This window comes from Dreissena polymorpha, chromosome 2 (genome assembly GCF_020536995.1).
Source record: "Dreissena polymorpha isolate Duluth1 chromosome 2, UMN_Dpol_1.0, whole genome shotgun sequence".
Classification (NCBI taxonomy): domain Eukaryota; kingdom Metazoa; phylum Mollusca; class Bivalvia; order Myida; family Dreissenidae; genus Dreissena; species Dreissena polymorpha.
The window spans coordinates 62,878,697-62,893,205 of record NC_068356.1 but is presented as its reverse complement, the minus strand read 5'-3'; the positions used below and the strand labels follow the sequence as shown (position 1 = coordinate 62,893,205).

The 14,509-nt window shown below is 34.3% G+C and overlaps 2 protein-coding genes across 4 annotated transcripts in view; one reads left to right on the top strand and one right to left on the bottom strand.

The window, feature by feature from the left end:
- Positions 1–2,135, bottom strand: part of LOC127867311 (uncharacterized) — a 64,705-nt gene extending 62,570 nt beyond the window's left edge. The window contains exon 1 of the mRNA XM_052408386.1: positions 1,897–2,135. The gene's annotated coding sequence lies outside the window, so the exon portion shown is untranslated. The remainder of the gene's footprint in view (positions 1–1,896) is intronic.
- A 345-nt stretch (positions 2,136–2,480) lies between these two features.
- Positions 2,481–14,509, top strand: part of LOC127867310 (uncharacterized) — a 16,137-nt gene continuing 4,108 nt past the window's right edge. The window contains exons 1-7 of one of the 3 annotated variants that reach the window (XM_052408382.1): positions 2,481–2,622; positions 7,289–7,365; positions 7,829–7,900; positions 11,068–11,403; positions 11,822–11,977; positions 13,821–13,880; positions 14,204–14,283. In XM_052408382.1, the coding sequence (XP_052264342.1) occupies positions 7,323–7,365; positions 7,829–7,900; positions 11,068–11,403; positions 11,822–11,977; positions 13,821–13,880; positions 14,204–14,283 (747 nt within the window). In that variant the 5' untranslated portion in view covers positions 2,481–2,622; positions 7,289–7,322. Of the gene's footprint in view, positions 2,623–6,301; positions 6,556–7,288; positions 7,366–7,828; positions 7,901–11,067; positions 11,404–11,821; positions 11,978–13,820; positions 13,881–14,203; positions 14,284–14,509 lie in introns of those variants that run through there. The other 2 variants (XM_052408381.1, XM_052408383.1) reach the window with 2 other exon arrangements.

The window sequence follows — 14,509 nt, the reverse complement described above, 5'->3', positions numbered from 1 at the left end:
TGGGTCTATTGCCATGTATGCCATTCACTGGCCCTGAGACGGAAAGATACATGTGAACAAATGTGATGTCTGCTTAATGTTTGACCGATACATGGGGTTCAGCACCAAGAGTGTGTCGAGGTCAGGTAGACATTCCAATATCGCAAAGTTGTACAAACTAACTGGGAACATTTCTTTACCACCACATAATGTTACACTAGGTGTCACTGAGAACAAACAACAGCTTATATTTCTTATTTGTTAAGCTTTATCAACGGATGAAGAACTTCATCTCTCGTACACTCAATCAAACAAGTTGATCGTTACAGGAAATCATGATACGCCCACTGAAATATTAAAAAAGATGTCATAATCAATCGATCTTCATTCAGGTCAATCCACGAACAAGCTGACGTTATTATGACAATGCAACTGGTTGATGCTGTAGAAGCAGCTCGCACAGACATTTCTGTGGTACCTGAGGGTACAGACGTGTTAGTTTTGTGGCTACATTACTATCTTGTCCTGACACTTTCACCATTGGTCATCATGGACTCACCAGTGAGAGAAGAACAGTAATAGACGTTTGCAAAAATTCCCAAAATAATAGAAATATCGCTAATGGCATGCTTTCTCATTTTCGACGAGAAAAGCAAGATGGAGAATGAATGGGTGATTTATGTAATTATTCGTATGAAAGACAAACATGGGAACTGAACTTATATTTACATTAGAACATATCTCTATGCTAGACTACAAATCACAACATTAGCTAAACTAGTTCATCTTACAGCTTAATGATTTTATATAACAAATTAATTCCCGTTGAATAAAGATCAGTTTTATCCAATACCTTGCTTTATACATCACCTGGACTACTGTTGTTTGTCTTTCACTCCTCGTTCATTTTTTCTTAAATTTCAATTTATACATGAATTGAATTTTTAAAATCGATGTTGAATTGAAAGGGTGATTTCTTTGATGAATAAGTCGTTCCCTTTGTTATTCGATCAAACATTTTGCAAAATGGAAGCAAAAAAACTTGAAGTTGGCGAAAATAAACATGGTTATTACACAACTTTGGTGAGTAGAAAAAGAAATAGTAAATGTTTGACTTTTTTTATGCCAGTTAGTATAAAGTGCGTAAAAAAAGAGTTGTTCATAAACTAAAATGAACAATATCGGCGGGGATAAATGCTTAACAATGCTTGACGTAGGGGTATACATTTTGTAAGTTCAAAATGGTCGCCATTTTTGTTTTTGGTATCTTGCATTGGTGAAACAAGAATTTCAGTTTGAACAAAACTGTTTGTGTTCTACCCGTGTGTGTAACTTAATTTGAATCGAGTAAATAGCGATATTGTTTTCTTATTACTCTGCTTTTTACTGGAATTTTAAAGGGCTATTTCGAGTAGAGTAAACGGGAATGCTAACAAACAATTTAAATATTAATACGCTAGGTTAGATTCAGTTAATGTAATCTATATTTGCTATTGTTTTTAGCAATTAAAGACTACTATTTTGATTGCACCAGGAACAAATAAAATATACAAAAAATGTAGGATAAATAGTATACTACGTAAGTGTGATTGTTTACTTGAATTTATCGGCAAGACTCGCCATGAAAAACGTCCGTCAACTCGTCAGATAAATTCAAGTACACAAATACACTAACATAGTATTCTCTATATACATACTAATTTATGCCATGATGTTTGAAAAATTTGACCTTATCATGGCCTTTGTGAACAAATGTTGATTTATACGTATAATTGTGATTCAATGTATATACAATGTGCTTAATAACACAGGTGCATGTTCATAAAACAAATAATATTCTAACGAAGTTGCTGTTACTTTACACAATTTTGTTTACAAGTCACATTGCATAACTTCTAAATAAAAAAATATACTAACCTGGTAATGTTAATGTATGAATACATTACATTATAATAATTGCAAGCACAGGCCGCGTTGTCTACACTATTTGTAATGTCCGTGTCTATTAACCTCCATTTCAAAATGTGGCTGCGTTAACCACTATAAATATGAACGTACTCAAAAATATATTTATCAATATTTCTCTTCAACAACACACGAATACATTCCTGAACACACAAATATTAAAAAATAAAAGACGCATTTGCATCAAACTATTGTAAACGCATTCACATAATGCAAGCAAACTTCACCAGCAAATATCGATATTGGTTTGTCTTTCAGCTAGACTTGCGGAGTAAACAAAAGACGTTATTATCAATTTATCAAGTACATGGTTTGCGTTTGAGCGTCTGCCAAGAAAAATCTTAAGAAGGCTCGCTAATATATGTTTTTATATTAATACACATTTTCAACCATTTCTCCTTCTGCCGTTCGCCCATCCGGCCCGTAAAAAGGTAACTTCAAAGGCTAAATAAAACTAGCCCATCGATTTCATAGGTTGCAAGAGTAATCAGATAATGTCATTAACAACCATATCGTTGCATGGCTAGTTTATAACCACTTGATTAAAGATAACAAATGTACAATGTACAATGTGTTATGCTGTATTGGTATATAGTGGCTGAATTCTGAGTTACAGTGGTGCGTTAGATACACAGACTGTTCAGTGTGATCCTCTGTATAATGCCTTGCACGCAAAAGGTAAGGGATTTATACTGTTCTCCAGGAAGTTGGACGATATGCAATTCTATACATTGATGGTGACGTCACTACGTTATTGTCAGTAAGATCGGTGTGTACATAATGGGCGATATGCAGGAACGCTGGTTTACAGCCCTGCGTAAAGCAGCTAGGAATCAATCTAATCAAATTTTGCTCAAACATGGGATTCGAGTGCATTATCAAGAAAACTCGTTCCTTAGGACTAAAACAAAGCAATAAGCAGTATAAGACAGTAAAGTGTTTAACACTAGTTTGTCCAGTGGACTATTTTTTGTATGATATGATAATGGGTTATTTGTACATGACGCAAACTGAACATGTATACTTCCTTCCTATCTATTCGGTCATTCCTATCTATTCGGCCACTTTATTATGACGTAATAAACTCGTAATCCGCGTATCCGCACGTGTCAAATTCTAAGCTAGTATACACAACATTAGTTTCGTGAGCATCGGGATAGAAACATGCGTCAAAAACAGGTATAAACCGTTGTTGTTGTATAAAATTAATTTACCTGAACACAATTTAACCTTGATTTCACATGCAAATAACTCCAAAATAATTATTTTTCGTCGTATTTTCACAAATCACGCACTCGCCAGCGTTTCAATGTTTTCTTGGTTACGTGACTTAATTTGAGGCCCGTCTATATGTTTACTTTCGGTTTTCGGTGATCCGCTAAACATAAGCGTTCACAATTAAAATCTAATTTGCGTCCGTTTTAAAATTATCGCACACCTTTTTCTGCTAGGCAAACTCATCAAGGTACCATAATAGATACCGAAAGTATTCGACTGAAACGATGCTAAAGGCGGTGTCTGAGGTTCGATTGAACAGAAAATCTATCAGAAAGACGGCTTTGGAGTATGGCATCCCATATCAGACTCTGCGTGACCGGATAAGCGGTGAAATCGATCCCGATAATTTCGGTCGAGAAACCCTATTCACATAACAAGAAGAAGTAGGTCTGGTCGAATTCACCGAGGTTATGGCACGGTTAGGTTACGGGGTGTCGAATTCAGCTCTGCAGAATAATGCTGGCAAAATGGCTTATATATTTTGAAGAAGGCCAGTGCACAAGCCCCTAAGCATATGCTGGTTATACGGGTTTTTAAAGATGTGGCAGTCGAGAATTGTATTGAAGAAACCGTCCGCTTTAGACAGTAATAGGGCAAGAAACTCAACACCAGAGTCTGTAGATTACTTCTACAACAACCTCGACAAGACTCTTTCTGAGGTTGGACTTCATGACTGTCCAGAGCGGATTTACGATATGGATGAGACAGGAATCAAATCAGTCCTGAGCATCGCCCGACGAATGTTATTGCCCCCACCAGAGAAAAGCCCCAGTCTGTGACCTCACCGCGGTCATCAACAACCACTATGATAGCTTGCGCCAACGCTGCTGGGAACCACATGCCCCCTTTCTTTGTTTTCAAAGATTATATTATGCATATTAAAGAGAAAATATTCTGTCCTTCTAAACTATTTGCATTATCTAATCCCCAAAGTAATTAAATGTCTGAATACTTTTGTCGAGCCCATACATTAAATTACTTATTTAAGGCAATGTAGGTAATTATTTTTAATGACTAAATTTGTAATAAATAAAATTATGGTAATGTTTTATAAGATATTTTATGACAATTTCATAGTTACTCATATTTAATATGGTTGTAAATTTTTACAATACGATATGTAAGCAAAAGAATGAATGATGAGCTAATGGATGGAGCGACAGCGGGAGCCATGGCAGCCATGTCGGAGACCGGTTTGTCGAATGGAGATGTTTTCAAACAATACATGGAGACCCATTTCCTGAAGTACGTCAACCGATCCGATATAAACCAGCCGATGATGTTGATTTTTGACAGTAATTCGACCCATACGTCGCCTGAAATGATACATTGGGACAGACCTAGGAACATCCGTTTGTTCGTGTTGCCTGCGCACACTTCGCACATCCTACAACCTCTCGATGTGGCGGTATTCGGGACGTTCAAGCGTCATTATTACGCAGAGTGCACGGCCGTCATGCAGAAACACATGGGCTGCCAGCCCCTTAAACATCATTTCGGCATTTAAAAAGGCTGGGATTTTCCCTCTCAACAGAAGCGCCATCGCACCAGAGAAACTTCTTCCTTGTGAACCATTTAGAGATGACACACCGTTATTTAAAGCGGATGCAATGCGAGAGGGGAAAGACGCTGTACTTGACTACCTCAAGAACAAAGTGGCCGAAACGTCTATGACATCCGAGTGCAAACTCAAAAGCAGAAAAAAATCGAGACCCAACCCAAGTGGACATGAAATAACAGACGATCAATTTATGGCCGCAATCGACTAGATAGAAAAGGAAAACTCGTCGCCAAAGCCGCGTAATAAAGGAAAAAAAGCCAGCACAGAAGAAAACTCTACCAATAACGACTTTGCCGTCAACCAGTGGCATCATCTTCGAAGATTCTGAAAGTGAAGATGATGAGGACGATGACGAGGTCTGCTGCTTTTGTCGGAAACGCCAGCCACCAACCTGGAGCCAATGTGACTTGTGTGGGCATTGGGTACACTTGGCATTCTGCCACGAGAAAAGAGTTTTGCGTCGCGATGACATTTCCCAGCAAATAAATATGGTGTAATAATATCGAATAATGGCCTTTCAAACAATATGCACCCAACGTTAATGGATAAATATTTCCATGCACCAAATAACCCCAAATATTGTGTTATTATTGGTCAATACAATAACTATGCGATTGCGCATATTTAATTGTAGTGTGTAGTTGCTGTCATAAGAACAACTATCATAATGCTACTATAGTAGGGAAGTTTAATGTACAAAAACAACGTTCTAAAATGTGTTCAATACCATTATTATAATTAAGTTGAACTATTATGAACTGTCATCAAAACAAAATACAAACGATTGAATTATATTTAGCAAATAAAAAAACGCCTTAAACGTGAAATAATTAATCTGCAGTTTAATCGCAGGATTGTTTACTATTTCAGTCCTCTAAGTCGACCTTAAACGAACCTTGATAACTCAGATAAAATATCGCCCCAGGATTGCCATGATTTCTATAAATAAGTGATAACATTAGTGTGTACAAGTTTCGCTACACTCTTATAATCTGCCTACGTTTCATACAAGTTAACGCGTTACGTTTGTTCAATATTTTAATATGTAAACCAGTTCATTCTACAATAAATCAAAACGTTAAATCATTTCTAACGAAGCAAATAGCATTTGAATATATTGCATGGGTGTTTGCCCATTTAACTTGGGCGTTATGTTCCCAACCGTTCATTCACCGATAAAATGCAGAAAAATTTTAATCATTTTTTTAAATGAGAGTGGCTTTATAAACAAACCCTCAGAGAGCTTTTAACATGCTATATATCAATCAATCTTGCAATAGAAGCTTCTGCCAAACCAAATATGTACACTACTTGACATTATTTGGATATAATCTGCAGAATAGTGTTCATCAACATGTATAGAAAATACCAAACATTTTTATAAGAATCCCAACTTACCATTCGCATAATATCAGTAAAGTATGCATTGATGTTGAAGAGGTAGCGATTGAAATAGACTAAGATTTGGTATCATGTTATGATACACTTGTACATCACAAAAACATTATCCAGATACGTGGCTAATCTATTCTTCTACAATATACGATATGTACTGGAGATTTAAATCAAGTGTTATAAACATAGACATATATGACATTTAATCAAATATTACGTGTCGTATGTTTTCGTCACATTTGTTTTACTGTGTGGTGTACTGAAACGAAACTGCGACAATAAAACAGACAGAAGGGTGTTCAAGAGCAATAAATACATTTCATAAAGTGCTTGTTCTTTCAAGAGTAACAACGTATTAAGGGATTAGAGCGTGTGAGGTTAGTTCGTTGTATTGAATAAAAGGAGCATGTTTCAGGATTTGTTAACAAATACTCTAGTATTGTAATGATGTTACGAAAATACAGTTAATTTTAATTGGTGATTGTAAATACGTTTACGTAAATAATAAAATTATTATTGATAGGAGGGTCTTTAATCGGGATAAGTTTTTTTTTAAACAGAGGGTTACACGTAGAATAATAACCAATGTAAAAATCAAATGCTTAAAAGCCGGATCTCACTTGCTTGATTTTGCGGTGGTCAAATGTTATTAACTAGTGGGCTGGGTTTATCTGCCAGTGATTTGTTGATAACATTACAGTGTTTATAAACAGAAACACATGTTTGAGCAGACAGCAATGTTGAATCTGTATTTACATGTAAACTTGATTTGAGTCATGCGCTAGCTATTGGCTGAGAGAAGTTCATAACCTTTCAAGTTGGCGGTGCTTAGCATTTACAGGGAAATTTGAATTTCAAGCAGACAACAAAAACTTTTTTCTGTAAGTCAATAACTAGATAACTTACAACCACCAAATTACACATACATATTGTTTGTATACTAAAGTATATGTATGCCAAATTTCATTGGAAAATATTAAATACAAACTGAAATATTTTGAAAGTATTCATTTTTGTTTTCTGCTGTTTACACACCAGTGTACAACTGAAAAGTAGACATTTTGTGAGTATGTGGCCCTTTATACTGCTTCTCTGGTGTTTAACTTACAGACAAACATTCTAGAAAGTGAGACAACGAAAAGACATGCCTGTACAAGCAGAAACGTGTACAACTGGAAAACCAGAAAGTAAGTAATGGGAGACCAGTGGGTCATTCTTGGAAACCCAATGATTGAGTGGGTCATTCTTGGAAACCCAATGATTGTATAATAGTGGGTTACATCATGGTCGAATAATAACCTGTTGGATTTTCCGTTAAAACACCGACGCGGGTAAGCTTGTGTTAAAGGCAAAGCTAAACATTACAATTTGTATTCGCAATGGCATCGTAAACAAACAAAAGCAATGCAACAGCGCCAAACAGATATTTCCTGTTGCATGTACGCCCTTTGTTGTGATACAATTCACTAACTTATTTTCTGCTCAATATCATCAACCTAACACGTTCTTATACATCGTATTTGAATTATTATCGTTTAATATAGCATGGTTTATTATACAATTGAATGTAATATTATGTGACTTTAAAATCAATTGTAACATAATGCCTTGATTTAAAAATGTAATGTCCGTCTTTATGTGCTTCTATAGGAAGAGTCTGTCCCGATTACATCACATACAGAATGATGTCGTTGATGCTGATTGTAATTGTTTTGAAAGCAAGTAAGTTTTGTTTAATAAATTTAAAAGCGATCCATGCAGACATTTATTAGTTATCATTCAAATTTTATGAGTCTCGAAAGGATGATCGTTTTAAAGGGTATTTAATGAATACTGAAGCTCACATTAAACGGATTTAAGTAAGGATTAGCTCTATTGAGTATAATATTTTCTCCCGTTTTGTATGCTATGTTCAAAAGTGAAAAACATTCTACTTAGAAAAATATATTTAATTTGTAAGAAAACATTCAATAAGGCTCATAAATTGTATAATTGTACAATATCTTATAGCAGGAAATTATTATGAATTTGTTTTTCTTATTATAGTATGCCAGCTAGAATAGTGCGTATAATAACACATTCATATGAGCTGCAAAATCTTGCACGTTCTTATCTTTTACTCAGGTGGTTAGCATGTGGCTTTGATATTAATTAGTGAAAACATCATTTTGAATGATAAATAATCATATTATATCGAAAAATTAACTTTTTCTGAAAAAAAAAATCACTATCAAATATATATATAACAAGGTATGCAACTCAAAATCACCCCAAAACGGGATGCATCGCTTTGAACAGCCATATATTCATCAATTGTGCAGCGATTTTCACGATCCTGGTCTTATTCAACGCAGAAATGAATTTTCTTTCTGGAAATGTATATGTCTTGCAATATTTGTACAAATGCTGGGTCAACTTTTAAGAAATAACACGATACACAACTCGCATTACCCAGTTGACACTGATCAGGCAGTATTTATGAATGAAATCTCCAGTTGTGAAGACACACCTCCGCATTGGACCATTGAAATCACTCGTGTGTTTAAAATGTCAGTTAGTTGAAATGTATGTAAACAAAGGTTTCAAACGGCGCTGGACATTTATTTTTGATGGATAATGTAACGGCAAGCACGAGATCGTGAAAATCGCTGCAAAATTGATGAAGTAATGGCTGTTCAAAACGATGCACCCCGTTTTCGAATGATTTTGAGTTGCATACCTTGTTATATATATATATTTGATAGTGAAATTTTTTTTTCAGAAAAGTTAATTTTTCGGTATAATATGATTATTTATCATTCAAAATGATGTTTTCACTAATTACTAATTACTAATTTTCACTAATTAATATCATAGCCACACGCTAACCACCTGTGATCTTTCATGGTCATAAATCTGGAATGTGTGTAATAATTCGGAGTACTCACTTTATATATATATCAATACATCGTTTAACTCCTCTGTCAATTTCCTTCTTACTTCTCACGGGTTTACATCTTTCCTTTTTTTGGAAAATACTATTAATTTAATTGCAATATATGTATAAATCACCTGAATAATGAATGTCTAGCCTATGTTAACACAAACGCTTATGTGTATAAAATACTTCTTGATTTTCACTGTATAATTACTGGTTATTTTGGTTTTATCTTATCAAATATATGTTTAACGAGTGTATGTATGTTTCCATGCATTTATTTTCTTATATTAAGAACGCATGGAACGATCCTTAACGTACTATGTTGTAAGAAATACATTTCACTCGTTTTCCTACGTCTAGTGTGTGATTATGACATAGCAATTCATATAAATAAATGTAAAATATCAGTTCATAATGATTATATTATATAGACAAACTAAGGTAGGTTGCATTATGTTTTTGTTCATTAAAGAACAAAACGGAATAAAACATATGCCTGGTGAAACATAAATAGCGAATATTTATTTATAATACGTTTAATGACCATGTATCTGCCAGCGTTTTGTATTATCTCGTAATCATATAAGATCCATGATCATTGTTTTATACATCAATAAGGCCACTTCAAATTGATCTGTTGGTCGTCGGATTTGCCGCACCTATTTTTTCAAAATGAACAAAAAAAAATTTTTTTTTACCGCTCGCACTCATTTTGTGTCCTTCTGTAACCATAGCGCATGTTTTTTTTTTAATTTGTGAAAAAAAAACGCCACCTAGCAGAAACGATTTTGACGCTGAATACGAATGCCAAATATAGTGTTTCGTAACCTTTTTAATCGATAACTGCAGACGCTAAAAAATTCGATCGAGACGACCAGAAAAAATGGCTTCCTGTGCTAGCTGTCTTGCTGTCGCGACCGTTTTAACAAATTGCGGTGAAAAGTTGCTGCAGCCAACCCTTAAAAATATAAGCACATCTTCTACGTTCTGTGACTTATTTGAAGGTGTTTGTTTACGTTCGAACATGCAACTAACAGCAGATACCGTTGAAGCATGTTCAATTTCAAACAAAATCGGGAAACATGACGTAAGATTTTTTATAAGTTTTCTTCATTAAATGGGCATATGGACGGTATTTCCCTATATGTAGGCAAATTTTTCCTATAACACAATTTTAAGTGAACAAAAAATAAACATAAAATCATTAAATGCTGGTTCTAAAAGTTTCACAGGGACAATGTTTTATAATTTTTAAAATACATGGTTGACGGAACATGTTTAACAGTTAGGTCCGTGTATTTCAGAAACATCAGAAAAGTTCTTTGTAATGTATAAATTTACTTCAGAAAAATAAAATACCGTACTAGCCATCGATATGCCCATTTTAAAATAAGGTAGCGACAATGGATTATATGCATGTCCTTTGTCCGACTGTCTGTCATTATCATTTTGATGATTGTCCCTCTTCAAGTGCTATTGCAACATGGTATACCTTTTCACAGCTTGCAACACGATATACCTTTTCACAGATTTCACTGTCTAAAAATTAAAACAAATATAAGCAGCAGTAGGTAGAAATGTGTCCCTCACTTCAATGATATGGTTACATGTATATTTTGTGGTCAAAGGTCATATGCAACTTACTCCTATAAATATGAGGTCGATATATATTCTTTGTATGAGAATTGATTTGAATGTAAAATATAGCTGTTGAAACCTCTATCTCTTGAAATTGCAATATTTTTGTATCGAAATGTGATTTTTTTTTATTCTTCGCTCTTCGCTCGCTCGAGAATTTTCCTCTTTTCAAAAAAAATAAATTATTATTTTTTCACTCGGCCCCTCAACTTTAAAAAAAAAATCCGTAGACCAACAAATCAATTTGGAGTGGCCTTAAGGTCCAACACCAAATAAGTGGTAACAATATTGTGCAGTGGTTTTGTTGCTGTTCTTGTTTTTTATATCATAGTTCACGTTGTTGACACGACTGAGGTACATATTGACGTGAAAGGGGATATACAAAAAGGCAACAACATCACTCTGGAGTGTTCAACCAACGCCACAGATCTTACATTCTCGTTCGAAAACACGGTTGGCGAAAAAAAAGATGTAAACGTTGCTGAATGTGTTTTCAATACTCCTCACTTTTTTTTCATAAGTGAAACATACTTGGCAATGTACAATATTCATATGACCGAAAAAGGGTGCATTTTAACAATAATCAATTTGTCAACAAAGCAATATGGAGTGTACACGTGTTTTGAGACGTATCCACCAAAAAACAAAGCGAGTGTACGTGTTGAAGGTAATTGCGTAATTTTAGATATTATTTAAAATGTTGATTCATGTATATCTGATAATTGACTATTATAATTTCTCCATGAAAAATAACGTATGCAAATATTCTTATGTACTGATGATTTTCCGGGAACACAGCGACTAGCGGAACAACATATTTATCTCATGAACTATTACATACAATCTAGCTACATATAATATAATATTATGCACAACATAGTATTGTAGAATTATAATACAGGTCTAGATTCATTGACAATGAATACAAAATAGATTGCAATATACAACAATTTACAAGGTGCATCAGTTCGCTTGTTATTGAGAAGGGCTTGTTTTATGTATATGTCCTATCAAACTGCATTATTCGAGTAAATTAGAATCAGTGTTATGTTTCATGGTAAGTAGGTAATTATCCTTTTTTACAGAACAGAACAGAACAGCACAAGACACGATCACCTTCGCCAGGGACGACACTGTCATCGCAGATACAAGAATAGTTATTGGAGTCGTAGTAGGCATCATCATCGTCATCATTATCGTCGTCAGCATACTTATATATCGGAGGAGGCAAACCACTAAAAGTATGATTCACTTTTGATAAAATCACCCTTACTTAGAAACAATAATGTTATACTACAGCTTAAACAAACGTTACAAATTAATAAAACCAAGTAACTGCAAACTAATCAAATTAAATATAGACTAAAACATAAAATTCAAATTTTTACGAGTGTGTTGATTGTAAATGCCAACGATATTAGACTTGCAAAAAATGTTAGAAGTGTAAGATATTTGCGTTGCTTGATATGCTTAAACTACATAAAAGGTTAATTTCATAGCTATACATTTGTTGCATCCCTTATGAAATCAATCATTTCGATTTTGTGATGTTGTATAATATAAGATTTATTTATACCGGATAATAAAGTCAATACCCTTTGTGCGCATTACTAAAACACATGCCAGTAAGTTTTGTGATATATACAGACCACTTTTTCCATGTTTTTGCTTCCTCAAACTTGGTTATCGCTTTCGACAAGATGCACTTAAAATATTTATCAACCATGTAAAAACGTAATTTGGGACGATTTCAACGCAAATACGGATTATTTTATTAATACAATTAGACACAATTTAACGTATTGCTAAATTGAATTTTTTATTAGCGAATATTGATGTAGTAGTCGTTAGGGCATTTTCGGGAGTATTAGAGATGCTTTATTGCGTCGCATGCTTAAGGTGGGATCGAAAAGGCGGACTAATAAATTAACTTATTGTATAATTTTGAAATGGACTTATCTAGACGATCCTTTTCGTTGAACTATATGCATGATTAATCATGCGATTTTGTATTTGCAATTTACAAAGAAAAAAAGATGTTTGCAAAATTCATTTCTAGAGCTAACGATTTATTGACTCAAATATGCTTTAATTGTATAAGCACCCGTCGACAAATCAGTTGCATACTGTTTTTGACGTTTCCGTCGTTTGGTTGTTTGGTATGCTGGAAGTTGAGACGTTCCGTAGTCTATCGATAGACGATTCAATTTCGATCGATATATATGGAGAACCCTGTGGCCTGTGATCAATGATTATTCATTTTGGTATGATGGTTACATAGGAAAGAAGACGCCCATCGATGTTCAGATCAACAGGTCAAAGGGCATTTGTTATCATGAAAATGCAATTTGGTATAGTCAGATTGAAAGAAAGTATCATGACTTTGCATGAAGAAATTGTCTTTGCATATATAGAGAACCCTTGGACGTGGGTTATCTACGTGGGTATGCTGATTACACAAGATGTTAACAGTCTAGTCCACACATTTCAAATTGCTCATAATGAGGTTTAACACAAGAAATTCGTTTCCGGATAATATCTTGAGAACGGTTTAACAATCGTGCAAATGGTTTATTTGGTTAAAAGACGCATACTTGATTGAGATCATTAGTTGAAATATCAATGTCAGATGTTTTTTAATCATAAAATGGGTTTCCTTACAATGTGTAGAGAACGCTTTGGTCTAAGATTTCTAAACGCTATTCTGGTGAATAAGTGGGAAACAAAGATCACTTTTTTATTTAAATGATAACATGTAACAAATCAAGATGACACCAATAAATCTTCCGTAAAAATATCCATATCTTTTTTGGATCACGTTAAAAGTCATATGCACGACCTTTCTGTAACTTGGATGTTAAGAAATGTTATGCATGTTAAGAAAAGAGCTCTTTGCAAATAATGGGCCATATGTATAAAGGTCCATACTATTGTTTTAAGTAACTGCAGAAGCAAGCATGATGTACTGTTTCTGTACTTCATATTGCTACAACAAGTTGCGTTTTTGTGTGTGCTGTGACAGTAGTTTCTGCACTTAACGTTACTCCTAAATTTCTGTGGTTCCTAGTGTTCCTACTGTTACAGGAGTTTCCGAACCTCATCCTGTTCCTATTTCTCCACAAGACGTTTCTAATGACATCGCTGGTACGGCAGTTCCTGATTTTCTCTTTGCTAGTTTTAAGGAGCTGAATGATAGTAAGAAGAACCAGTCATGAAGATACCATTTGAAGAAATACCGATTTATCGACGGACGTATTTTGTTTCAGAATCTTTGTGAATGCAAAATATACACCATTATAAAATCCAAGATCGTTAAAAGTCGTAGTACATAAATCTTGATTAATAGTAATGTCTATGTACGAAATAAAAAATATGCTTTAATCCTCTGAAATATTAACTATTTAAACTTTAAATTCTGCAACAAATGTTGCAAAATAAACTACCTCAATTTAATTCTTTATGTGTAGAAAACACTCAACCTTCCATGGAGAAAATCGATGAAACACAAGATCACAATGGACGTGACGATAACTCGACAGCGATGAGCGTAAGTTGCAGTTAAAATGAAGGGTTTTGTAACGATTTTAATGGTTGTTGAATGAGACGAAACATCACATTAAGAAAATAATATTCAGCTTAGGAAAAGGTATACCATATTCGGCAGACGGCCTCTTACTTAAATCACATATTTAATTGAAGGTAATATACGCAAACATATTGCTTTAATACGATGCAAGAATTGTATCGATAGGTGTAAATTATATTAATTGATA